At 36.8% G+C, this 24,236-nt stretch overlaps 5 protein-coding genes across 8 annotated transcripts in view; 2 read left to right on the forward strand and 3 right to left on the reverse strand.

Annotated features, from left to right (window-relative positions):
* Window position 1: 1 nt before the first annotated feature.
* LOC100186114 (protein MTO1 homolog, mitochondrial-like) lies at window positions 2–4,112 on the forward strand. Its single transcript, XM_002123091.5, has 8 exons — window positions 2–144; window positions 480–709; window positions 929–1,115; window positions 1,372–1,485; window positions 1,773–2,003; window positions 2,372–2,514; window positions 2,674–2,825; window positions 3,013–4,112. The coding sequence occupies exons 2-8, from the start codon at window positions 481–483 to the stop codon at window positions 3,985–3,987; spliced, it is 2,031 nt and encodes a 676-aa protein (XP_002123127.2). The 5' UTR covers window positions 2–144; window position 480; the 3' UTR covers window positions 3,988–4,112.
* On the reverse strand, window positions 3,899–9,091 carry LOC100180561 (ESF1 homolog). Of its 2 annotated transcripts, none has more exons than XM_009861939.3 (10): window positions 8,844–9,091; window positions 8,618–8,747; window positions 7,316–7,403; window positions 6,861–7,079; window positions 6,445–6,751; window positions 5,992–6,162; window positions 5,484–5,640; window positions 4,950–5,089; window positions 4,533–4,852; window positions 3,899–4,350 (listed from the first exon to the last, which is right to left on the reverse strand). In XM_009861939.3, exons 1-10 carry the CDS (start codon window positions 8,976–8,978, stop codon window positions 4,065–4,067), a joined length of 1,953 nt encoding a protein of 650 aa, XP_009860241.1. In that variant the 5' UTR covers window positions 8,979–9,091; the 3' UTR covers window positions 3,899–4,064. The 2 variants fall into 2 exon arrangements, with proteins under 2 accessions (XP_009860241.1, XP_002128849.2); XM_002128813.5 differs by having other exon boundaries at window positions 6,861–7,085.
* A 308-nt stretch (window positions 9,092–9,399) lies between these two features.
* LOC100178190 (calcineurin B homologous protein 1-like) lies at window positions 9,400–11,832 on the forward strand. The gene is made up of 7 exons (XM_002128660.5): window positions 9,400–9,550; window positions 9,631–9,703; window positions 9,871–9,951; window positions 10,264–10,373; window positions 10,582–10,643; window positions 10,803–10,925; window positions 11,183–11,832. Exons 1-7 carry the CDS (start codon window positions 9,484–9,486, stop codon window positions 11,234–11,236), a joined length of 570 nt encoding a protein of 189 aa, XP_002128696.1. The 5' UTR covers window positions 9,400–9,483; the 3' UTR covers window positions 11,237–11,832.
* A 70-nt stretch (window positions 11,833–11,902) lies between these two features.
* LOC100183756 (solute carrier family 2, facilitated glucose transporter member 3-like) lies at window positions 11,903–16,389 on the reverse strand. 2 transcript variants are annotated; one of them, XM_026836672.1, is made up of 11 exons: window positions 16,307–16,389; window positions 14,950–15,081; window positions 14,370–14,637; window positions 14,022–14,143; window positions 13,799–13,969; window positions 13,449–13,543; window positions 13,134–13,305; window positions 12,739–12,902; window positions 12,528–12,672; window positions 12,190–12,378; window positions 11,903–12,049 (listed from the first exon to the last, which is right to left on the reverse strand). In XM_026836672.1, the coding sequence occupies exons 2-10, from the start codon at window positions 15,046–15,048 to the stop codon at window positions 12,211–12,213; spliced, it is 1,404 nt and encodes a 467-aa protein (XP_026692473.1). In that variant the 5' UTR covers window positions 15,049–15,081; window positions 16,307–16,389; the 3' UTR covers window positions 11,903–12,049; window positions 12,190–12,210. The 2 variants fall into 2 exon arrangements, with proteins under 2 accessions (XP_026692473.1, XP_002123208.2); XM_002123172.5 differs by lacking the exon at window positions 16,307–16,389 and adding an exon at window positions 15,174–15,365.
* Window positions 15,379–24,236, reverse strand: part of LOC100181392 (leucine-rich repeat-containing G-protein coupled receptor 5) — a 29,555-nt gene continuing 20,697 nt past the window's right edge. For both annotated transcript variants that reach the window (XM_026836657.1, XM_002123245.5), the window contains 7 exons: window positions 21,411–21,482; window positions 20,572–20,643; window positions 19,781–19,849; window positions 19,374–19,583; window positions 19,048–19,116; window positions 18,631–18,805; window positions 15,379–18,345 (listed from right to left, as the gene is read on the reverse strand). In XM_026836657.1, the coding sequence (XP_026692458.1) occupies window positions 16,252–18,345; window positions 18,631–18,805; window positions 19,048–19,116; window positions 19,374–19,583; window positions 19,781–19,849; window positions 20,572–20,643; window positions 21,411–21,482 (2,761 nt within the window). In that variant the 3' untranslated portion in view covers window positions 15,379–16,251. The remainder of the gene's footprint in view (window positions 18,346–18,630; window positions 18,806–19,047; window positions 19,117–19,373; window positions 19,584–19,780; window positions 19,850–20,571; window positions 20,644–21,410; window positions 21,483–24,236) is intronic.

The following is a 24,236-nucleotide window of genomic DNA, read 5'->3' on the forward strand; positions in this document are numbered from 1 at the left end:
ATACCATTTCGCCAATAATTAGGGGAATATTATTGCGTCATATAATCTGGATTTATTTTGGTGCTTCCCCAAAGTCGAGAGATAAAGTCACGTGACGAGATTTTTCCAAAATTTTGACAGTTCTGCTTCCAAATAATTTTGAAGGTATGTATGTGTTATTTCATATTACCGGTTATACGAATGTGTACGACAAACAATAAACACTTAGTTATAATACGCCACTGTAGAGTTGAACAAAAAACGTTATGAATAAGTAGATAGACTTTAATAAACTTTTTTATTCAAACTGTATTGTTGTGCATATATTAGATTGTTGCTGTAGCATATACAAACATCAAAGTGAGCTAGAAAAAGATATAAGCTAGTTTCTAACATTTCTAAAGTTGTTTGGGCAAATATAACATTCTTTCATGTACTATTTATATTTTTCAAAACTTTTCATACAACCTATACCATTCTAATCACGTTCTTTATTGAAGAATGCAGAAATTCTGGTGCAAAGCAAGATTGACAAATGTTCACAAGATATATAGAAGCTACCACCCACACACTATGCGTCATAGCTTAGTACACAGCAGTGTAGAATCTCATGCTAACTCCTACGATGTAATAATAGTAGGTGGGGGACATGCGGGGTGTGAAGCAGCATCTGCATCTGCCAGAGTTGGGGCAAGGACCCTCCTGCTAACCCATAAACTCTCAACAATAGGTAACACTAAACGTAATGAGTAGTTGCATGTATATCATATGTCTTATTTAGCAAATGATGGGAGAATGGCAGTTAACATAACATGTGTGCTTTTTTTATTCAAAAACGATATTGAAGATTATAGTATTTAAAAACGAATAGAAAAAAGATATCAGCAAAATGAGTCATTAAAACACATAGCATATGTAAAACAACATGATTTCATCTTATTTTTTACAGGTGAAATGTCATGTAACCCATCTTTTGGTGGGATAGGGAAGGGTCATCTTATTCGAGAGATTGATGCTCTTGATGGCATATGTGGAAGAATATGTGATATCTCTGGTATTCAATATAGAATGCTTAACCGAAAAAAAGGACCTGCTGTTTGGGGACCAAGGGCTCAAATAGATAGAAATTTATACAGGTTAGTAGTAAGTAGTATACACATGGACTACTTGTTTTTATTCTGGGTGTTGGGGTAATGAAAAACAGAGGCCTGAATTTAGTATCTTAAAGAGCATAAAGGACCAACGGGTTGGATTGGAGCAACTGTCATTGGGTGTTTTGGCACTCATACACCCACAATGGTAGCATTGTCGAGCCTTGAATCCACAACCTCTAAGCTAGAGGCCACCGTGCCATGACGACAAGCCAAATGAATTCATGTTTTTATATGATAGGGAAAACATGCAGACAGAGATCCACAATACAATAAACTTGGATGTAATGGAAGGTTCTGTTGAAGATTTGGTTACCACTGATGTAGTTGAAGCAACTCCTGAAACAAAATGCAGGTTTGTACCAGTGTTAAATATGTTATTATGAACAAATTAAAGACACATGATTAATCTCGCAAGGCAGGGCAACAACAGTCGTTACAACACGGTTAAACTGTTTCATACACCCTATTCTCGCCTAATGAGTTACCATGTTTGTCAACATTTGTTAAAATATCAATTGTTTTTTTATGGTTTTGAAATATAATAAATATTTCATGTGTTTCTTAAACACCTGTTTTTTAACAACTATCGTAGCCCCGCTATGCGAGGATAAATAAATAACTTTCAGTCATGTATTCCAGATGTAATGGTGTTATCCTATCCGATGGCACCATGCTTCATGCTAAAGGAGTCGTACTAACTGCTGGCACTTTCCTTCGTGGACAGATTAACATTGGGATGATTGTAAAAGGTGCCGGTCGAATTGGAGATGCTCCTGCTGTAGGCTTGGCTCGGACCATTGAAAATCTGGGGTTCGAAATGGGAAGACTAAAAACTGGTACCCCACCAAGGATAGCGAAAGACAGTGTTAAGTAAGATAAGTTTAGTTTAACCGAGATTACATTTACTTTTACACAGTTGTATTAATGAACAAATTTAACTGATTTATCCTAGAGTAGCAGGGCAAGAACAGTCTTTATAACGTAAGTGTTCTATTTGATGCAGCTCATGCTTACGAGTTACCACATACGGTTAAAGTGGTCATGGTAACCAAAGAATATCAAGTTCAATGGTGCTGTTACTTTTGGCTTGACTGTGTTTCAGCAATGCACTTTAATGGTCGTAATAGGTTCATTCAACTATCACACATACACAAGAAATATCTCTACATTATTTTGAATGCACATAAAATATACACTCGCCTGTTTTTATACGTTAAACTATTTCTTTTCCATTTTAGTTTCTCCGGTATGGTGGCTTATGGTGGGGACATGCCACCTCATCCATTTTCATTTGAAAATGAGAAGGTTTGGATTGATCCTGACCAACAGTTGACGTGTTATACTACGCACACCAAACCTGAACTGGAGAAATGTATTTTAGGTAGGATCAAAACACTATAAATTTTACTTATTATAACATGCTATAGATAAAACCTACTTAAAAATCAGTATCAATTAAAAAGTGTAGCTGCTATCTTCCATTAGTTTAATCTTATTGTTAACATGAGATAATTCAGTATGTATATGTTGTTAATTTTAGATACGCTTCATATGAACAAACATGTTATAGAAGAAGTGAATGGACCACGTTATTGTCCATCAATTGAATCTAAAGTTTTAAAGTTCAAAGAAAAATCTCACATGTGCTGGTTAGAACCAGAAGGCCTCACTTCAAACGTTATATATCTACAGGTATAGTTCCCCAAAAGTTGGTTTAACACTCAACATTGTATAGGAAATCAAGACGATATAGTTTTTTTTTTTAATTTAGTACGCTTTAATTTTTTTTCATATTTTAAGATATGTTCTGGACTTATCTATAACCAAGGAGAAAAATAAGGTTATATTATGCAAATACTTACATAGTTATGTAAAACAGGGTTTTAGTTGCACAATGCCTGAGGAAAACCAAACTGAAGCTGTAAGAATGATCCAGGGTCTTGAAAATGCAGAAATAACTCGTCCAGGATATGGAGTGGAATACGACTACATGGATCCTCGTCAGGTTTCAACTACTTTGGAAACTTATAAAGTGAAAGGGCTGTATTTTGCTGGCCAGATTAATGGAACTACTGGTTATGAAGAGGCAGCAGCCCAGGGATTAATTGCCGGTGTTAATGCTGCCAGAAAAGCAAAGAAACTCTCCCCATTTATTGTGACAAGAAGTGAGGGCTATATTGGTGTACTGCTTGACGATTTGACAACAATGGGCACCAACGAGCCATACAGGATGTTTACCAGCAGAACCGAATTCAGAATGACATTGAGACCAGACACAGCGGATGAGCGCTTGACGGAAAAGGGTTTCATTGAAGGTGGATGTGTCAGTGAAAAACGAATGAATAACACCAAAAAACGAGTTAATCTTTTGACTGAAGCTGTGGATGTTTTAAAATCGGTGAAAAAACCAAAGAACAAATGGCTTGAGCTAACTGGGGGGAAGCCAGTCAATTTATCGCATAGCACAAACGCTTTTCATTTTTTAGCGGACGTACGGGGGCCTAGAGAAGTGGATGTTGTTCTATCTATGTTTCCCGAAACACGGGCGATTATGGAGAATACGTGGCTAAGGAACAGACTTCTCTCATCCGCTGTCTACTCTGCTCTTTTGCCAGTGGAGCAAAAGAACATTGAAATGGTTAAAAGGGAGGAAAGACTAATAATACCTGACCATATAGACTATGTTAATATGCCAGGCCTTAAATTGGAAATTCGGGAAAAACTTGCAAAAGCTAGACCTGGAAATATTGCAGCTGCTTCGAGAATTCAAGGAGTTACACCTGCTTCATTGGTGCAACTGTTAAAGCATGTTAAAAGTAGTATAAAAAATAAATGCACCGTGTCAGCTAGCTGATCCAATGACAAATTTTACTTTCAATAATACACATTTTCTTTGTAGATGTTAAATTAAAATTTGCTATTAAATCAACATCAGTTTTTCTTCTTATTTAATAAACCTATTGTTTTCTTCTTTGCAAACCGACTCTTGGTTTTCGCTTTTATCGCATTAACTAGACTAGGAATAGAAGAGTCTGTAGATTTTAACACAGTCTCTTCAGATGTAGGAATCTCCTTAGATGTGAAATGCTCCTCTTCATTTTTCTTTTGGACTCTGGTCTGGCGCTCATTGAGTAATTCTTTCATGGCTTTTGTTTTACGAAATGAAGGATTATTTGGGTCAAGAGCGAATGCAGGTGTTGTATACAGTGCTGAAAACCTGCAATATTTAGAACAGTTACAGGTTGAACCATTAAAAATTTGAACTAGCACAAGTACTTGTAAGTATATAAATTTACAAGAGATTCATTATTAAAAAAAGCAATTACAGTTAAACTATATTTAATTGCTTTCTTTAGGGTTGTCTACTGTTCAGTGTTCATTATAAATTAAAAAAATTACCTTCTGTCATCTACATCGATTTTAAAGTTATCTTCTTTTTGGTCATCATTCTGATGCCTCTTCTTGGATTTTTTCGACCTCTGCTCCTGTTTCTCAATCTCATCCATGTTAAAATGTTTCTTTAAGTCCTCTTCATCCAACATCAACATCTCAAGCTCTGCTTTCCTCTTCCGATCATCTTCTGTCTCTTCCTGATCACGCTTTTTACCAAACTTCTTCTTTTTACTCTTCAAAGATGGCTCTTCCGCATCAACAGAGTCCTCCTCAGACTCTTTATCTTCATTCTCTTTCTCTTCATTTTCACTACCTTCTTCTTCCACCTTTTGTAAAATATTATTAAAATCTTTTTATGCTAAGCTAAAAAAACAACTAAAAAATTAACTGAATATATAATTATGGATATAAATCTCCACTTACATCTGGTTTCGAAAGTAAATCTGGTTCCCAAGTAACTTCCATATCAACGTCATCTTTCTTGTCATCCGCATCATCGTTATCAAGGAGCAAACTCCGGTATCTCATTATCTGATCCTCATCTGTTGTTCTTGATGATATACCTGGTTTGGACAACGCAATATATCTAATTTTAACTGTATTATTGTATATATATTTATACAAGAAGCTTCTTGCTCTCATTGCTACTTAAGTGTCCACAAGAGACTATTTAGAAACAAAAAAATTATAACGGGAACTTTGGCTAGATAACAAAAAGTTCACCAAAATATGTATGCAAACTGTTATATCTTATCACAGCAATTATAAGATATATAGCCCTGTATGAAAATTAGTCCGACTGTTCAGTCATTCTAAGTGAAAGTTACTCTGTTTCACAGACATAGTATCCAATTAAGCTATGACTTAAAATAACTCCAATAACTGCTTATTGTAGGATAAATTAGAACACCATCCCCCAAAAGTTATACAAAACTTAGGAACACGTTGCAATATTACCAAAATGTTTTGGTTTTGTTTCATTTTCCTCTTCATCTGAACCACTAGATGATGCTAGAAAGTCCTTCACATCCATGTCCGCAATTTCATCTTCGTTAAATCTTCTCATGGTGACTGCAAGTCTTCTGTGGTCAGTTTCATCCCATGTTAAATCAACCTTGGAGAAAAAGTGTTTGTTTAGGCCATACTAGCATGCAGCAAACTTATTATAAATTTCATTAAATTGCAATGTATTTTGCTAAAAATGTAACATAACAATATTTTATATATATTGTTAACATAACAATATAACATAACAATATATAATAACAATATATAATGTAACAATATATAATGTAACATAACAATATATAATATTTTATATATATTGTTACCATATATTAATACTATATCACATTCATGCAGAAAAATTCGCTTTATTCGTTTGTATTGATATTAAACTTTGTGTCTTCATTCACAGACTTTTTAAATATTTAAACAAATGTGTTCAAATGAGATTTTGTCTTACCTTCGCTTGGTTGAGTGCTTTGGTAATAAACTCAGATGGTTTAAAGAGCTCCTTGTCTGGAAGTGAGTTTGCCATGTCTTTAGGTGGGTGTTCATCAAAAGTTGTTTCATCTGGTATAAACCGAAGATCTAACTTGGTTGAACTTGTTTCATATTCAAGACCATCGCAATCCTGTCATATAGACGTGCTATAACTTTATATTTAACTGTATTGAATTCGTGCTCTGCACCAGTGCTAATATAGCTGGACGATTGTCGTAATACAAAAAAACAGCCAGGATTAATTGCTCTGGTTTTCCCGAACCCTCGCTCCCAGCCATTAACCCCTAACAGATAGTGCCACCTCTGGCTTAAATCCTGGGTCCCTGTATGCCCCGCTATTGAACCTCACCCATATACAATCAAACTCAAAACAAACTATTTTATAAGAACAAAAAGCAAAATACATGCCTACCTGATAAAGAGCATCTGCTGTTTCTTTACTGTCGCATTCAATCACAGCATAATAATACTTAAGCCGATTAATTTGATACTGTCTCAGTTTTTCAGCCTGGAACTTGCTTCCCTCTTTATTGTTTAAAATCTTCACATCTTTGTCTTCAGTGTCTTCATCAGAGTCATCTTTTCGTAGTTCGGCAGGTCCTCTTTGAACCTCTTCCGCTAATCTTTGAAGGCCATACTCGGACGGGTAAATTGAAACCGACTTGATTTTTCCGTTTACCGGTTTAAATGAATCAAACAATACAAAGAGGTCTGTTGCCCTGTTGACACATGTCTCTTATTCAATAATAAACTTTATATAAATAACAGATTCAATCTTATGAAGTTGCAAAATATTTTTCATTAAACATAACACTGAATGACTCTTACCTGATTCGATCCCAGTCCATATTGCAGAGAGCAAGTCTTGAGCTGATATCTGTGCTCCTATCTGCATCCGCATCCATTTCTCCCCAATGCTGATCCTGGATGTTGGTTTGATCTTCATAAAACTCATCTTCTTCCTCGTCAGAGCTCGTCTCCACTCCTCCCTCTCCACGAGCAAGATCAGGATCTTCTTCGTCTTCATCTGACGACTCATACTCGCTGCTAAAACTTAAATTAAAAAATATTTAAAAAATAGAATTTTTCAAAACACTAGAATTTTCTTTTTTAAAAGGTACAACTTTTGGCCTAAGGATATTTGTCAAATTTATTGTACAATACTTATTGGTAGTTAAACCGGTTATCATTGCTTTGCCTGTGAAAAGTGTTTTAAAGATATATATATATATATATAGGCTATGTTTTAAGTGCAAAAGAGCACAGATCACTATCCAACTAACCTATCCTCTGCTTTTTCTTCCTTACTTTCATTTTCTGTTTCGTCAACCTTGGTAGTTTCTGTGGTTTCACTCTGTGATGAGTTTAAACCTGGGATATATAATTAATAAATAAAAGAATGTAACTTATTTATCTTCACATGGCACGACAATAATAGTTGTTTTAACACAGAAAGTGACAAAATTGCATTCCAATTAGGGATGTGCCAAGGCGAACCCGAACCCGAATAGATTCGCCGAATAACAGCACAGTTTTGATATTCGCGCGAACCCGAATATTGCGCAAGATTCGTGTGCGAATATTTATTACGCACGTCATAAAATATATCAGTATATATCGATGCTCAACTCGTCGACACAACAGGTTGCTTTCGTGATTGCACCACAGCACGTGGAATTCCCCGGCGAATAATGCCGTCTATGACGTAACACGTGTGTGACGTAAGCAATATGTGGTATATATGCGCAGAAGACGATGCAAGGTTATTGTTTTAACGGTGGAAAAAATGGAATGTGAGAAAGAAACCGGGAGTCTACTTTGTTTTAACTACGCTTTAATGATGCTTTAATAATCTCCCTTTGATTGTGCGTTTTAATTATTGCAACACGTTGAATAGAGCCCGACCAATATTCAAACCGACACCGATATTTTGTAAATTACAGTTGCCGATTACCGAGATTTTAATGCACCTAAATAACTTGACTAAATAAAACCTAAAAATCTGATATAGCGGATAAAAATCAAACTACCTGCTTAATTATTATTAATTAGTTATTAGTGAACTTGTAATTAATTAATTGGTTAATTTGTAATTGTTTTCAAATAAATTTTACCTCCCCTCCATTAAACAAACATTATATTTATCAGCTAATGCAGTTTACTTGTGTATCACGTTGACGCGTAAGTGACCTAAAGTAACCTCGACGTTACACGCGCCTGATAAACATGACATGCGGTGGACGCGTGATCAAACGCTTTGACCTAGTTTATTACGAACGAGTTGAATTAGGTATACGAGTGAGTTTACGTTTATGAACAAGTTAGCGCTCTGCATTAAGTGAACAAAAGTGCCAACTCTTAGTAGCTCAACAACATACGTGACGCAAGAGACCGTGAAGTTGCTAACGTCACACTTTGTTGCTGACGTCACACGCGAATCTATTCGGGTTCGTGCGAATAGTGTTTCTGTTTATTGGGGTTCGTACGAACCCGAATCTTTTGTAAATTGGCACATCCCTAATTCCAATTGACATTTTTAAACAAATGTTAAAAATAAGAATTTTTTATTAAAACATTCAACTTACAGTTCAGCTTTCGTGCTCTTTCTGCTTTCAATCTCTTTTTCTCTTCATATGAAAGTCGATAATATTTCTTTAAATTCTCAGACGAGGCTTGGTGGATTGGCTTACCCCTTTTGTCAGTTTCGTATTGTAACTAAACAACAAACAAAATTACATAATTTACATTGCACATATTAACATCACAGTAGCCCAACCAGCAAACCTATTCATTAGACAGGGCTATACTCACTTTAAATCTTTTGTCCGTGAACATGGATTGGAACCTTCCATCAATTTGAACTTTCTTTTGCTTCTGTTTGATTGAACGAAATCGATGGTCTCTTAAAACCGACTCAAACCTTTTATCAGTGTCATTTGACGGCATCGTGGATAAGCCTAGTAACCTGTAGTTACATCAGCTGCTGTACATTAACGTAAATAATTACACCAGCGCACGAACCTCCCAGCGCACAATGTAAATGTACAGTCCGAAATCACACGTTTTCCCAACGTTTATACAGAGACAAGTAAGGTTAACAGTCCGCCATTTTTGTTTCATTTTAGTATTCGAAAATCAATTTAGTTGCGACCGGAGCCATAGAAATACTGTAGGAGCCATTTGTGTTTCTACGACTTTATTTAACTTTTATAGTAACAAAAAGTTTCTATTTACCTCAAGAACATTACGATTTTGTTATTGTGTGAGCAAATGTAGAGCTGTGTTGTTATCTATTGTCTATTAAAATACTCATGGCAACACTAAACGTAGTTCTGTCATGTCAGAATGACGCAGATTTTATGTTTTTACATTTTGCAAAGAAAGGTTAATTCCATGATATCTCTTTGTTCCACTAGAATTTAATTCCTAGACACTCAAATTAATAACAGGTATGGGGTCTAAAGCATCTTTGCATTTAAGAGAAGAAGAAATTGAAGCAATTCAACAAGAAACAGGGTGTAAGTCGTTGTTAATACAAGCTGTAATTATAAAGCTTAAAATGGGGTTTAAACTATAGTTAAACTTGATTATTTTGCAGTTCAATCAAATCAAATCATTCGTCTATTCAGTCGCTTTACTTGCCTTGATAAAGAACAAAATGGTTTTCTAACGTAAGTTATTTATATTTAAATATGTTCAGAACATGTTTAAATTTCATCTACATCATTTGAGTTTGTATTTAAATATGTAATATGCAGTATTGGGTATTTATATGTAAAACAGTGCTTTCAAAATATGTTTTTAACACTAGAATTGATAATATCTTATATGTTTGCAGTCGTGATGATTTTATGAGAATACCAGAACTTGCAATTAATCCTCTTGCGGATAGAATAGTTGATGCTTTCTTTAACGGAGGGTATGTTATGTGGTATATAAAAAGTTTCTTCTGCCATTGTATTTTAATTACTAAGCTATTGGCTGGCTAAATAACATACTTACCCTACAACACTATAAAACTGTCATTTTATAAAACTTTATAACTGAAGTAAAGTTTTGAAAACATTTTTAGGTTTTGCTAGAATACTACTTAAGGCTATAAACAATCATCATACTTCCACAATGTGCTTGCATTCCCACGTTACCCAAATTAAAAATATGCAGGAAAAATCTACTAACCTAATGTTAAAGCAGTGGTGTATGTATTTTAATTTTATTTATTTAAATGCAGGGAAGAGCATGTCAACTTTCGACAGTTTATGAGAACTCTTGCAAACTTTCGGCCAAGCAGTGCAAAAACAGCAGAAGATTCACCAAACAGTAGAACAAATAAGTTAAAATGTACAACTTTTGTATTGTTTTAAACTATAGCGTGTAGGTTTGGGGCAATGGCCCAACTCTGGCTTTATTTTTGAAGCTTGCCCATATAGATTAACCTGTATACTATACTCTGTTAAAACAATTGTTGTCTTTAAAATTAGAGTTGTACTAGTATTGTAACATTTGTAAGTTTTTGGTTTGGTTAAGTTTTACAAATGCTTTTATTCAGTTGTATTCTCGTTGTACGATTATGATAGTGATGGAATGATATCAAAGAAAGAGTTGCTGCAGGTATGTAGAGCGTTTAACATAATATAATGTAGCTTAATTAAAGGAATCCATCTTTAAAAAAACTGATTAGAATGTAAATAGTTGGTTAAAATTAGCTGCTATACAATTTGACATTCCTTTAAATGTTATGTAGCTATAAATGACATTTTTTCAAATTAGATTCTCAAGTTACTGGTTGGAGCAAATATAAATCAAGACCAACTTTCACACATTGCTGAACGAACTTTGTTAGAGTCAGACACAAACAATGACCGTCATATCAGCTTTGAGGAGTTTAAAACTGTAAGCCTATTGATTTAGGTTATGCTGTTAAATTATAAAGGGCCCTTAATTCTAATTAGACAGCTTATTACTTACCTGCAATTAAATTTATTCCATTTAGGTTAAATATGTCTTGCAACTACTGACATGCCATGGGTTCCACCAGAGTTCAGTCCTGCTTAATACTTACTTGAAAATATTGCTACAGACTAATGGCCCACAAACAATTCCTATATTATATTACTTACGGATTCTTACGAACCAATATATTTTAACAGGTAATGGCTCGAACAGAGATTGACACCAAAATGAGTGTTCGGTTTTTGGATTGAGCACAAGAATAAGATATTTTTCTTTATTAAAACATAAGATATCTTCCTTTATTTAAACTGGTTTATTTTTAGGTTATATAGAACATTAAAATACTGGAATACCCCTCTCTTTTGTGGTAATACAATATAATTTTATCAATCATTAAAGATAGTTAGATTTATTTTCCAACTCATATTTTCTCATTTGTTCATTGACTTCCTAAAAGGCAGTCTTGAGATGGGTATTGACAGTTTTAAGATGGCTCTTTGAAATTATCTGACACCATATGCTGTTTTAATTGTGGCTTTACACAAATTATAATTAAGTTTGTCAGTCTGTGTAATAGCGTTGGTACATTGTTGCTGTGGTTAAATGTACAAACTGACTAATGCTGTGACATATCTGTGTTCTGAATCTGTCTGCTGGATTTTTAATTTTACATTAATTCTTTTCTTTGCTTGACAGAATAATAATATAAATGGTTTTAAACTTTTATGTTAGTCACTTTCTTTTGTTAATTGTTGCACTTTGATCATTGTATTAAAAACAACACCTTAATGTTGTGATGATCTTCTGTATATTATTGTGGCAATACACACTTAAACATCAATCAAACCTAGCAATGACTGGTTCTGCTTTCTGTTTGCCGACTAAGTAACTTTTCTCAAAGAATGAAGATATAGTTATTACATCTATAGACTTCATGCTCTTAGTTTTATTATTGCTACTACAATAGTGTTGAACCCTGGACCACCAAGTTGCATTGCATGAACCGTCACCTTAAGACTTGTGCACACAAAATTGCCAGACAGCATTCATTACCTGCTATTATTCTAGGTGGATATATAAAAGAGAGTTAACAAGACAGTAAGTGTGAAATTCATAAATGTAAGGAAAACACAGCATGGTTTTTGCGACTAAATGCCACCTTCTAATTTAATTTATGATGGTTACAGTTATGTATTATACATACCATTTAAATCACACTGAGGCATCATTTATTTAAAAGTGGTTTATTTTCTTCGTCAGCAGATCTGCCAAATTTAGCCTGAATTTCCTTCACAGATTTGTTTTTTGTTTCTGGTATAAAAAAGATGGAAAAGAACAGAAAGACAACTGAGCAAGCTAACCAGGGAGTCAAAGAGTAAGCCTCTACATATTTCTAGAAAACAACAAAAATAGTGGAATTAATATATAATATACTTACACAATATTTAGTTATGTAATAAGCCCACGGTGAACCTTACCCTCAGGCCTCAGTGTTGGAGGCATGCAGGTTGATAAGAAACAAAATTAACGAGAAAAGCTTACTTGTAAAAATGGGAATCCGACACCCACTGAGCAGTCAGATACCCAAAACAAAAGAGCTGCATATCCAAAAGCTGTTGGCCTAGTCGGTTCTGTTGTGATTGCTGCCAGCAGAGCAAATATAGATGGATTAGTACCAGCTGACCACCTAGTTTTAAACAAAAACACAAGTTGGGTATACTTCTTCAAAAAAAAAAATTCACTTTACACTTACACTATTAGAAAGAGTCCTATAGCACCAACAGCCACAAATACAGCAGCACTATGTTTTGAGTGAGGAACTCCTCTGCTGATTGTGCACACAGTGAGTGAAATTATAATGACAATATTTGAAACAATCAACATTTTGCGTCCTCCGTATTTCTGCACCAGTGTGGACTAAAGGCAATTTTTGTTGTGCTGTCACATTACATGTTAAATGTAACTTATTAGTGATCACTGGGTTGAATAGTAAATACACATACAACCACATGGTAGCTGCATCGTGCATCAAATACGGTATCTATTGATATGAATGCAAGCATTTTAACCACTAATCCAGGGCAACACAGTAAAAATAACAGCTAAACAGCTCAATAATGGTAGAATACTATCTCATGTATTGCTCACCCCTATGACACCTGCCAGCAACTGTGCACCAAACACACCTATTGTTGCAACACTGGCTTGAGATGTAGTTAAGCCTGCTTCTTTAAACATAAGGTTGGAGTACATGAGTACTCCATCTATTCCAACCAACACTAGATTTAGGTAAAGCATAACAACAGCAATGAACTGGTTTCTGTATAAAAACATTCATACTACAGACACTAACAATCAGTTTTAAGATTAATTACATTTTTTAGTGTAGAAATGGTAAATAGGGTAAAATATTAAATAATCCACTATTCGTATCTTATTTTAAAACCCACACATGCAAATAACCTGTATGATTTCGTTGTAACCATTTCTACAATTGTAACAGCCTTAACTTGTTTCATTTCATCTTTTATTGCCTCCATTTCTTTGGTTACATTGACCTAAGTGTTGCATTTATTAGCAAAGAATTTTTTTATGTAAATTAGGCGCAAGAGTTTAGTCATTGGGTATGTCAATGTCCCATTATGTGCACCATGTCCTTCATACACGCTACTTTGTAAATGACTGATTATAAAATTTTTGTATCATCGCTAGTTTTATTAAAACTTGGGTCAAGGCAATGACCTCTGTAAACATTTCAAAACCATATAATTAAGTTGCACACTTTTTATACATTAATGCAGAATGAAACTCGCCTGGTTGGATATGCGAAGTTTGCCTAATGTTTCAATTGCTTCTTCATGCTTGCCTTGTCTCACAAGATAAAAAGGTGTGTTAGGAATCAAAACACTTACTATGAGATAGATAATTGAAGGAATGATTGACAGGCTTACCAAGTAAGGCCACAATTCCATATTTCCCATTACCTGCAGAGATTAGTATCTCAGTTGGTATAATTTGCTTTTATTTCAACATTACCTTAGGGTTCCCAAATACAACAGCAACAAACAGGCCAAATAATCCGCTTACACCAACAAGACTTTCCCAAAATCCCTGGCTACCTCTGGAAGATAGTTCTGCAACTACCATAGTAGGAAGATCTGTCACAAACAAAGTTATTTCTTGAAGATTTAAGATGGAACTTATGGATTGAAGAAGTTATGACATAAGACACCGACCTCAAGTTTAAATAAGAAAATTTAAAGTCTGTATATAAATTATCACCTCTAATACGGGATTTTATTATTTAAAGTTAAATCATTTCACCGATTTTACAAATAGAATTGGCTATCAACACAAAAATGTTAGTTTAAACTATAACTTAACTGTAAGAAATTCCAAGTGAGATTCCTGTTATCAAACGGCCAATAAAGATGGCCCCAAACGACCAAGTGAAACCACCACAAACTGATATCACAAGCACACCAATAATATGAATGATATGAGTGAGCTGCATGGTGGAGCGTCTGCTTAGAACATTTAACAAATAGTTTGTTCCAAATCCACCTATTATTGCTCCAATGTAAATACTGGATGCAGTAACTGACAATAGCAATGTCCATGTGTTGCTACTCATTGAAACATGATAGGTATTCTGTAAAATAAAGAAAAAATAAGTCAGGTCTCATTTTGTAATACTTCGCTTATATATAAGAATGAGACACTATTTTTTTATGATGGAATGCTCAGTAAAAACCATTACAGTAACAAAAACATGACAGAAACATGTACTTATAAAGCTATCATACATGATGTACTATAGAACAACCTTGTTAGAACTGAACTTACCCCACCAAACAGAATTAGTCTTAGTCAACAGTACACCCATAAAACCATAAGACATACATAAACAAATGATGCTAATTGCTATACCTAAACTTTAACCTAACCAAACCAATATTGTTACCTGGTAGGTAGAATTGTACATAATTTTCAACAGTGGTGTAAGAGAATTGATTATTTCAAAGTTGTACAGAGTTGCTGACATTAGCATCCATGACGTCATGAATAAACAAAACAATCCAAATATTGAGTTTTTCTGTGAAATATAAGTTTAATAAATATATACTAGTTTTGCATCTAAACCAAATCTAATTTAATATGTACCAACTCTTTTTAACTATAACTTACTGTATTCATGGTTATGTTCGTCACTACTCCTTAACCATTTTTACCAATCGGTTCGTGTCTGTTTGTAAGCTGTACAGCTGCTTTGTTTAATTCTCAAGTATAGTTTTATACGATTGATCTCTCAGGAAATACAGGAAGCAATAGATTGGTTCATACGTTTAACCTTTTCCACTATGGCTTGACAATATTAAAGGTCTATGCTTCAGCATAAAGTGTAAAAGTAAGAATACAAATTAAAGATCTGTGTTTAGGTGACCACATTGTTTGTGCCTGTTTTATCAGTTGAGTATTAGTGATATCTCACAGGAAAAATCTAGACATCACGGATGTGGTGTGTGTGTAAACACATGTTCTGTGCAGCATTTAAAGCCTTATTGTACGGAAATGAAATCGGCTTAATATGACCCATACACAACAAAGGAGAGTACTACAATCTTCCAAACAACTATTTTTTATATGGTAGATTTATATTTATCTACAAAAAATCAAGCTGCACACTCAGTTGTAGAAAGTGATGTTTTTATTATTGCAAATAGAAGTAGTTAAACAACAGCCATCCCATTCTTGCAAAACATATTTTGTTTGACCATATTTGAATGTTATAGATGAGTATTCGGAATTAGAGGTAAATCAAAATTGCCAGCAAAAACGTGTAGCCGTCTCCCAGGGTGCTACATGGAAAGGCAGTTAAATGAGCATGCCATTGTACTTCAGTATATATATATATGAACATCATACAGAGAATGAACAAACAAAACGTGCAAAATTTACAAAACCAAATTTTGCTGTCCACACCTGAGGTACTGTACTAGTTACCAAGTAATTTAACCAAACAACAGTTGTTCAGCGAACACCTTTACAAGGACGAGTATGATTTTTCATTTTACGTTTTTACCAGTATATGGGCTTTATGTTTGGAAGTATATTAACAAGGTAAGTAAATGTAGGCAAGAACAGCGACCGCCGTTTAAAGGGAAGCTTTGCAGAAACGAAAAAAAAACAGTATGTAGAGGTAAACATTCAGTAAAGCCAACAAGGTTTCACACGCAAATAAAACAAGTTTCGCAGAAAAATCCCATCATAAAACGGTTTCACCGACTTTCGGTAATTCACACAAATCAACTTTCTCTAACCTGACATCGTTCGCTGCTATATTCAATTTAAGATGCGCCGCATCAACCGTGTGCGCTGCTTCGTTGCGTGGTAATGTTCTCTCGCCTACTACCTGAAGAAAACCACGCGCGTAAGTGGTATCAGTGTTGTCCAGACTGTCACCGGTTTCGTGACTGGAAGCACTGGAACGTGCAAGACTACTGCACCCGCTTGAATAGGCGACACCAAAATCTGGCTCCGACTGAATCCCGGAATCCTTTGAGGTTGAGGACTCACACGACTGCGAGAGCTTTTTTCCGTCTACATTGGCCGCGTCTTCCGGGGAGTATTTCCGCCAAATTAAAGGCGGCAAGCGTGTGTTATATTTCGGTCTTGCGCCTTGCGCGATGTAAGTTTTATTCGCGACTTGCGCACTTGCGTAATTCAACTTATTGTCCTCCGCAGCTATGCGCTCCGGTGACATCTGCGAAATTGTTATATTTTCGTCTCGACTGTTACACTGAGAATACTTTGCTTCATGGTGATTCAGCTGAGGTGACAACCTATCTTCATCATATGCTTGTGCGTGTAACATCACTGGAACGAGTCTCGTTGTTTCAAGTCGACGGGCTGTTATTTTGCGTTGTAAATCGCCATCCGAATGCATATTGTAAAACGGTTCGTTGGCAAATTCCTCCCCAAATACGTGGGTCTCATAACCGCTACTTTGAATAACATCGGGTGCAATTTTCCCATGTCTGAACACTGGAAGAGAAGCTTCTAGTTGTCGTGTAGCATTAGGATCGTGAAATGCAAACTCAGTTGGCTCTGTGAAACCATCGTCAATGTCATCATCGGTATCGTAGTCATGGTAACGGTTTCGACGTATAGTACAGCAGAGCCAACCGGCAGCTGCTCTCATGTCGCGCCGAAACGACTCACTGAAGGATATGTAAAGCAGGGGGTTGATGGCAAACCGTAAGGATATTAGCAGCATGACCATCGTAAGTAACAAATCCACGTTTAACTTGGCCGGCTCCTGATTTGAGTAAGCGCTCTCAGAGGAGAAAACCCAAGGTTCCGCCGCTGAAGGATAGGTAGTTACTGCCGATGCAAGAAGACCTATGAGAGCAAGTGGGAGAATTAGTGTCACGTTACAAGCGACAGTAAGCGATATCTGTCTTCTCGTATGCTTTTGTGCTGACAACCAAGATTGTTTCCTTCTTGCGCAGTACATCAGTACGCAAAGAATGACAATACCCAAGCAAGCGATAACGTGCCCGCCAACCAATACTGCAACGTATTTAAAATGCGTGGACCATGGAAGGCATGTTGCACCGTTGTACAACGGAAGCACTCTTCGTGACCTCTCTTGTAGTGGAAAACCTTCTTCGCCACTGACCAAAGTGACAATAGCAGTTGCAATTGATATAACCCATGCAGCACTGAGTGTGAGACCTAGCACCGCCTTGCTGATATGTTTCTCTGGTTTTAGAGGGAACATCGTTGCCAAGTAGCGCTCCACGGTAGCAATAAGCACTGTGAAGAAGCTCAATTGAAGACCCATAACCAGGAAGAAGCCTGCAGTGCGGCACATCAGTGATTGCTGCCACCATGCACCATGTTCCGCAAAGTTACCCCTTGTTGTCACATCATAGGCAACTAGGATAGCGATATACACGCCAGCGACAAAATCCGCAAATGCTAAATGACACAAAGCAAGCTCAAAGGTGTCGCTTACGCTACCGGTGGAATCGTACGACTGTACGAACTTATCCATAACATGTTGCTCGGGCGTCACTGATGTGGTGGTAACGGGTTCCGGTGTCTTTTGCCGCCTATGAGCTTGTCGACATGCGTTCCTACATTTACGAATGATGGAAGAAAGAACCACAGTCATGTTAAGGGCGCTGGAAAACACAAGGACCAACCACAATACCACACGAACCACTACCGACGGTAGGAGGTTATCGCATGGTGTAAGAGCGCTGGGTTCGGGGTGACACGAAATTGCCGGTGAACTCTGTTTTATGATTTCATCGTCCGGGCCAACCCATTCGTACTCGTGCGCACGTACCCACTGCAACATGAAAATATTTTATTACGATTAGTGTTCCATATTCAAGAATAAAAAAGGTGTAATACCATTGATCGTGTTTTAAACAAACAACGACGATCTTTTGATATCGTGAGGCTACGGTTATAGATTCCTTGAATGTTTTTTTCGTTTACCACTAAATGGGACGAAATAATTGACTGTACAATCTTACCCCATGAACGGTAAAATCTTATCCCACCCAACATAGAGCACCAACTCATAAGTAAATTGAAAGATTAAATCAGTGTCCTTAATTAAGTTATTTACCTCATTCGATACCTGGCAACAATGGTAAGGGTAGGCAGCCTCAAGTTGGCTCAGATGGTTCATGAACTGTATAGGTGGCAAGTACAACATGTTCTTTACTCCTGATACGTTTAATTTCCTCAGCTGTGAGAGGCCACGTATTGGAAGGTATGCAAACGAGTTGTACGCTAGGTTCCTGTTAAGTTGATGTGTTAAGCTTGGAAAATATTTTTTTGTTTAAACAGTTATAGGTTCGCCCTAGCAAGTTAACGGTTGTGCTTTTCGTGAAAGGCTTAAGGGCTTGGTTTTGCTAATTAGTAACCCGAGTGCTGTCGCGGTGCTTGGTTACAAAGCCGTGTGTTTCAAGTACAAAACTGTTACAATTTCAAGCAGGTCTTGTTTACGGTGCTTCACTTCAAGTACAACAAGTGAACTTACAGTTTAACGAGCTTGCTGTGCCCGAACACGTTCTCAGCTAGAGAGGAGATTTTGTTTTCGCTTAAATCCCTGCAAAATATAGGCGATATAAATGCAAAACTGCCAAACATGCTCGTATCGCCATATATAAACCAACATGACTTAAATAATATGTAACCTTTGTAATATGTAACCTTTTTGATGCCTGCAAAGTAAAGGCGACCAGTTTACGTCTTAACGCCTATTGCTCTTATAAACAAATAATGTTTACAGAATATAATAACCGTATATAGCCCAGCGACTCTATAAAAGTATTGTAAATTATTTAAAACACAAAACGAGCTTACAGTGTGCGAAGAAACGTTAGATTGCTCATTTCATTTTCGTTCAACGACTTCAATGCATTGCCGCTAATGTCAAGTCCGTCTAACATTTTACAGTTGCTGATACCGCCCAGGTTTTGTAAGCGATTATTGGCCACTATGAGGCGCTGCAGGACCGACTTTTTCCCGCACAGTGTGTCAGGTATTTGAGTGAAGCGTCCCCCGACCACAAAGCTGAATGTAAGTACAACGTTTAGTTTAACAAAGATTTTACGTTCAATACTATATATTAGGGGTATTAAGTCAACTTTGTCCCAAATGGCAGTAATTGAGCTGTCTTGGCGTAAAACCTCGCTCATACAGAATACACATTGTCCGAATAAGCATCTTAAATTGCAGTAATATTAATACATAAGCACTTGAATACTTACAGTTCTCTTAGTTTGTTGCAACCAGACAGATCAGGAAAATGTTCTTGTTCTTCGACACCGACTATTTCTCTGCAAAAGAGGACATTTTAAGGATTTATTACAACTACCATTAAGAACTTGCTATGTGTAAGTTCACAGAAAAGCGATGCAACATTGTATCGAGTATATTTAATGCACACGTGAAACCTGTCACGAAAGTCGAAATCTCCGAACACGATTTTGATTGGTATGTGAGATCCTAGCAAAGTTGTAACACCCGATATATTTAAGCAATGCTAATTACAAGCATCTAAAGTTGACAGGCAAGCGATGATAAAATCAAGCGCAACTAGAAACAGACACGTTTTCAATGTATGCCCTTTTACAGTATGTACGTGACCGGATGTATGGCCGGGTGCAAAATTGACACCCAAACTAGAAAGTTGAACTTGAAGCGCCGCAGTCGCGCCACAATGTGAGCGAAAATCGGTTTTTATCTTGTCCCGGCTGGGTTTTCCAAAGTTGAAACGTGGCAGCACCCTGAGAAAGTTGACGTATCTCGGTATCGAAATTTACACACCGTGTGTTCAATGCCACGGATCACCCACAGTTAACCTGCGAGCTTTTTAATCGTGTCTTCCACGAAAACTAAGTATAGCTCACAGTTTAAACTATAGTTATGTACACAGATCTCAACTTGAAACGTTCGGAAAAGGGGATTATAAGATCATAACCGCGATTTTTAACACCCTAGCTTTTTGACGTACAACTGGCATTATCTAAAACCTCATCGTTTAAGCCTATCTACTTACAGTAGTTCCAGATTGCGTAGATTGGTGAAGGTCCATCTTCCAACAGACTTGAGCGGATTGTTGTGGAACATTCTGCGGAAAGACGAAAGGCTAAATCTTGATCGACAGAATTAAACAGATTTACAAAATAAATATGTACTGTCGAAACCCAAACGACAGTTCTATATCATCCGTATAAAGCAGAACGAACATTTTTATTAATCCGTAAAGGATCTGAGCACGGCGCCAAGTCAGAACGTATTACAAAATGTCGAGTCGCGACAGGCTTCGCAGCTGCAGCCGAAATTGTGATGTTTTATTGTTTCCCATCAAGGTATGTCACTTACATGCTCGATACAATAAGTCGCGAATGGAAAAATCCGACTGAAACCCGATTACGCAAACCTAGGTGTATCTAGTAAGCAGAGATTACAAGAAACCGCCATATCAAACTATGTATCATCGACCACCGTCATATCAGTCCTCTGTAGATCGAGACTCGTATGTCGATACAAATAGAGTTTAAATTGACTTAGCTGAGCAAAACTGCTCTAAGTCTAAACAAAGGCAGTCCGCAACCGAAATTCAAATTTAAAATTTTTCTTTCGGTAAATAGTCACATAGTTTAACACGCGCGTCAAGAACACGCGATGTCGTAAAACATGCTTTCCATTTACCCGACGCACTTAAACACTGCTGTCCGTTTACACTTGAACATTGCATAAGTTGGTGTTTCAAAACGAGTTGTCACACAAGGTATGTATACAGGCTAAAAACAGGCTGAATAAATATGAAAAAGTACATACCGATATTACAAATTGAGAAAAAAATATAAATATTCGAAATAATGAAAAACTTACAAAATCTCTAAGTTGGTTTGTTTTGAGAATGCACGGTCTGGTAGTCTTTGAATCTTGTTGTCGTTAAGTTTCCTAAAAACGAAGCATTAAACATTACGTAGAACGTAACCTTAATTAGAACATGTGTCATTTTAAATGCCAAAAGTGCTTAAAACAAGTCTGTATTGTAGTCTCTATTGGATTGAAATACATACATATTAGGGTGGGGGAAGATAGGACACATTTACAACATAATATCCAAATATCCTGACCCTGTTTTAACCATTTAACAACGTTCTGTAGGGGATTTTATAATTCTTGAGTGCTCGTTGTTTACTACCAAATGGGACGGGAAAATAAAATAAAAAGATGTCCCATGTTCTCCCACCCTACTATATACAACTCCGGGATTTGGAGCCAAGCAACTGCGGTTGAAGAGTGCTCCATGGCACACACCTAACTCGTATTATATCAGCTTGGCGGTTACTAATGGGTTGTCAAAATCACGTGTGCATGTCAACATATTACAACTGCTTCTATAATTAGACTGCGGGCACGAAGTAACATGGTTGCGGCTTCATACCAGCAACCACAACAATTATCGAAATGTACAACCGTATATTTTACTTACAGCTCTCGTAGCTTAGTGAGGCCGGTTACAGGCCGAGGATATTCGGTCAGTTGGTTGTGCTCCAAGTGTCTGAAAAACGTAAAGGCATGATTATGTAATCCCGAATCCCAAGACACCGATGGAATCCACCTTTAAAAATGGTCAGACCTCAACCGGTTTAATCCAGAATAATCTCGCTACCGCAATATCTGGATGATACGTCATGCAGAGCATTTAAAAGCAACAATTATCAATAATCCAGGCAGTTTCATGGCGCGACACATATGCTAGCGGTTCGGATAATAAATAAGATCAATTTCAAACCGTTTGATCAATTTTATCTTAAAACGAAGGCTAAGACCGTGGCAATAATTCGAACTTCAAACGTGGTGTTGATCAACGATTTTACAAGAGAAAAGTTTAGTTATTGCAGAACTGCGTAATACGTAACGTACTGCATCCGTTAGTGACCTACTGACCGTACGCTTCGTCTTGGAAACAATTTGGATTTTAAAAAAACTTTACAAAAAAGGTAAACTAGTCGTCGTTTCGTCTGCTGGTTTATTTGTTTAATTCCCGTCATATAACCCGCGAAGAGTTTACACCATGTTTATAATTCTTTAGCAAATTTCGTTTTAAGCCTTTGACGTGGCGTCCCCCTTTTCTAACGAAAGTGTTGATTGAATCTGTTAACAGAGCTTATCGACGGGTGAAAGGGATTTGCCTAACGAATATAAACGAAGTAAAATAACCGAGGTTTTAAATTTGATGAATAGGGTCTGCTTTTGCCTTGTTGAATTCTATAAGTTAGGAGAAAATCCACTTGGGCGCCTGTACATTGATGAATGAATACTCCATTTAATCTCTTGGTAATTTGGGGGAAACTATAAAACGTCACCGGTTGAGGAAAACAAACAACGTAGTTCCACAGAATACATGTTTTACTATAACGCAAGATAGAAAAAAAGATTGGACACTTTTAGCACATAACATCCAAATATCCTGATCATGTTTCAAGCATTTAACAACGGTCTTGGGGGTCGTAAGGATACGGTTTTACTGAAACGTTCTTTGTTTACTATACTAAATGGGTCGAGAAAATAGAATGGAACTGTGTCCCATCTTACCCCACACTACTATATCACTCAAAGATATGGCTTCGCGCGGATAAAACGAAAGTGTCGGAAAGAAAATCTTTAAAACGCTCGAACAAGCATAAACACGCCGGAGACTGGACACGAGGTGCGGGTTGGATCCTTTACATGCTGGGAAAACGCCAGTGTGATAATCCATGTTCGACCGAGCGCATGGGAGTAAAGTGCGACGACAAGTTTGATTAACGAGCCAAACTTGCACTTCGGACGTGAACTTCCACCAATCCCTTGTCCCTGCTCGCCGGGGCGTTAAGGCGCGGCTAGTAGGGGGTCTTAATGTCGCGACCCCTTTACACAAACACACTAACGTACTCGGCGGGTATAAACTATTTTATAACCTAACCGTGTCATTCAAATTTGGTTTCATACATCTTTGAAATAAAACTGTCGTGTTGACAGACGATCTAGTTTCTATATATGTTATTGGTAACCGGCGCCGGCAAAAGCACTTAAGTCCAATGTTTTACGACATCCAAACTACGTCTGAGCAAATTCCGTCTGTGGTAACTACACGGTCCATAAAGAACACAGACGGTGTCTATACTCGTATGTGCCGAAAAACATGTTTCTTTTCACTCCACGCAAACAAGTTATTGTATAAACCAGCACCAGACATAGCTTCTGTGTTGGCTTTTGATTAAACTTTTGATTCTACGTAGATAACGACAACAGCCAAAACAAGATAAAAACAAAAAGCATGTTTGGGCATTGGGACGCCCTTTTAAGTCAACGGCGGTTTTTAGCTTTCTCCGAAAACGAAATAACGACGAACAAAAATTCTCCCCTGCTTTTAATCGCAGGACAATTGGAATAGTGTTTCTTGCGGAAGATAAGCGTAGAAACTGTAACAAGATATGGCTGACTTTGACCTTTATCGAGATTTTGAGCCCAGTGTGGAGAAATTGCATTTTGCCTTCTCTAATTTGAAATTAAAGGTCTTGTAGCCGTTCTTGTAACAAAATATAACATGAAATATCCACAAATAAAATACCGAAGGGGTTTACGAGTTTACGAACACGAGAGTCCTCCAAAAATGAAAGACTCAATTGCACCCTTGATTTGCATATAAAGTGCAGGGCGGCG

Source organism: Ciona intestinalis, chromosome 11 (assembly GCF_000224145.3).
Source record: "Ciona intestinalis chromosome 11, KH, whole genome shotgun sequence".
Classification (NCBI taxonomy): Eukaryota; Metazoa; Chordata; class Ascidiacea; order Phlebobranchia; family Cionidae; genus Ciona; species Ciona intestinalis.

Bases quoted from the DNA above. Each gene is read 5' to 3' on its own strand.
- LOC100186114 (XM_002123091.5), top strand. From the start codon at position 481: ATGCAGAAATTCTGGTGCAAAGCAAGATTGACAAATGTTCACAAGATA. The intron at 710-928 runs GTAACACTAAAC...TATTTTTTACAG, and splicing joins CCATAAACTCTCAACAATAG to GTGAAATGTCATGTAACCCA. The intron at 1,486-1,772 runs GTTTGTACCAGT...CATGTATTCCAG, and splicing joins ACTCCTGAAACAAAATGCAG to ATGTAATGGTGTTATCCTAT.
- LOC100180561 (XM_002128813.5), bottom strand. From the start codon at position 8,978: ATGCCGTCAAATGACACTGATAAAAGGTTTGAGTCGGTTTTAAGAGAC. The intron at 6,163-6,444 runs GTAGGCATGTAT...TCTATATGACAG, and splicing joins CAGCAGATGCTCTTTATCAG to GATTGCGATGGTCTTGAATA. The intron at 4,853-4,949 runs GTAAGTGGAGAT...ATTTTACAAAAG, and splicing joins ATTTACTTTCGAAACCAGAT to GTGGAAGAAGAAGGTAGTGA.
- LOC100178190 (XM_002128660.5), top strand. From the start codon at position 9,484: ATGGGGTCTAAAGCATCTTTGCATTTAAGAGAAGAAGAAATTGAAGCA. The intron at 9,952-10,263 runs GTATGTTATGTG...ATTTAAATGCAG, and splicing joins GATGCTTTCTTTAACGGAGG to GGAAGAGCATGTCAACTTTC. The intron at 10,374-10,581 runs GTACAACTTTTG...GCTTTTATTCAG, and splicing joins TAGAACAAATAAGTTAAAAT to TTGTATTCTCGTTGTACGAT.
- LOC100183756 (XM_002123172.5), bottom strand. The intron at 13,970-14,021 runs GTAATGTTGAAA...TAATCTCTGCAG, and splicing joins TTGTATTTGGGAACCCTAAG to GTAATGGGAAATATGGAATT. The intron at 13,306-13,448 runs GTTATTTGCATG...GTTTTTATACAG, and splicing joins GTTACAACGAAATCATACAG to AAACCAGTTCATTGCTGTTG.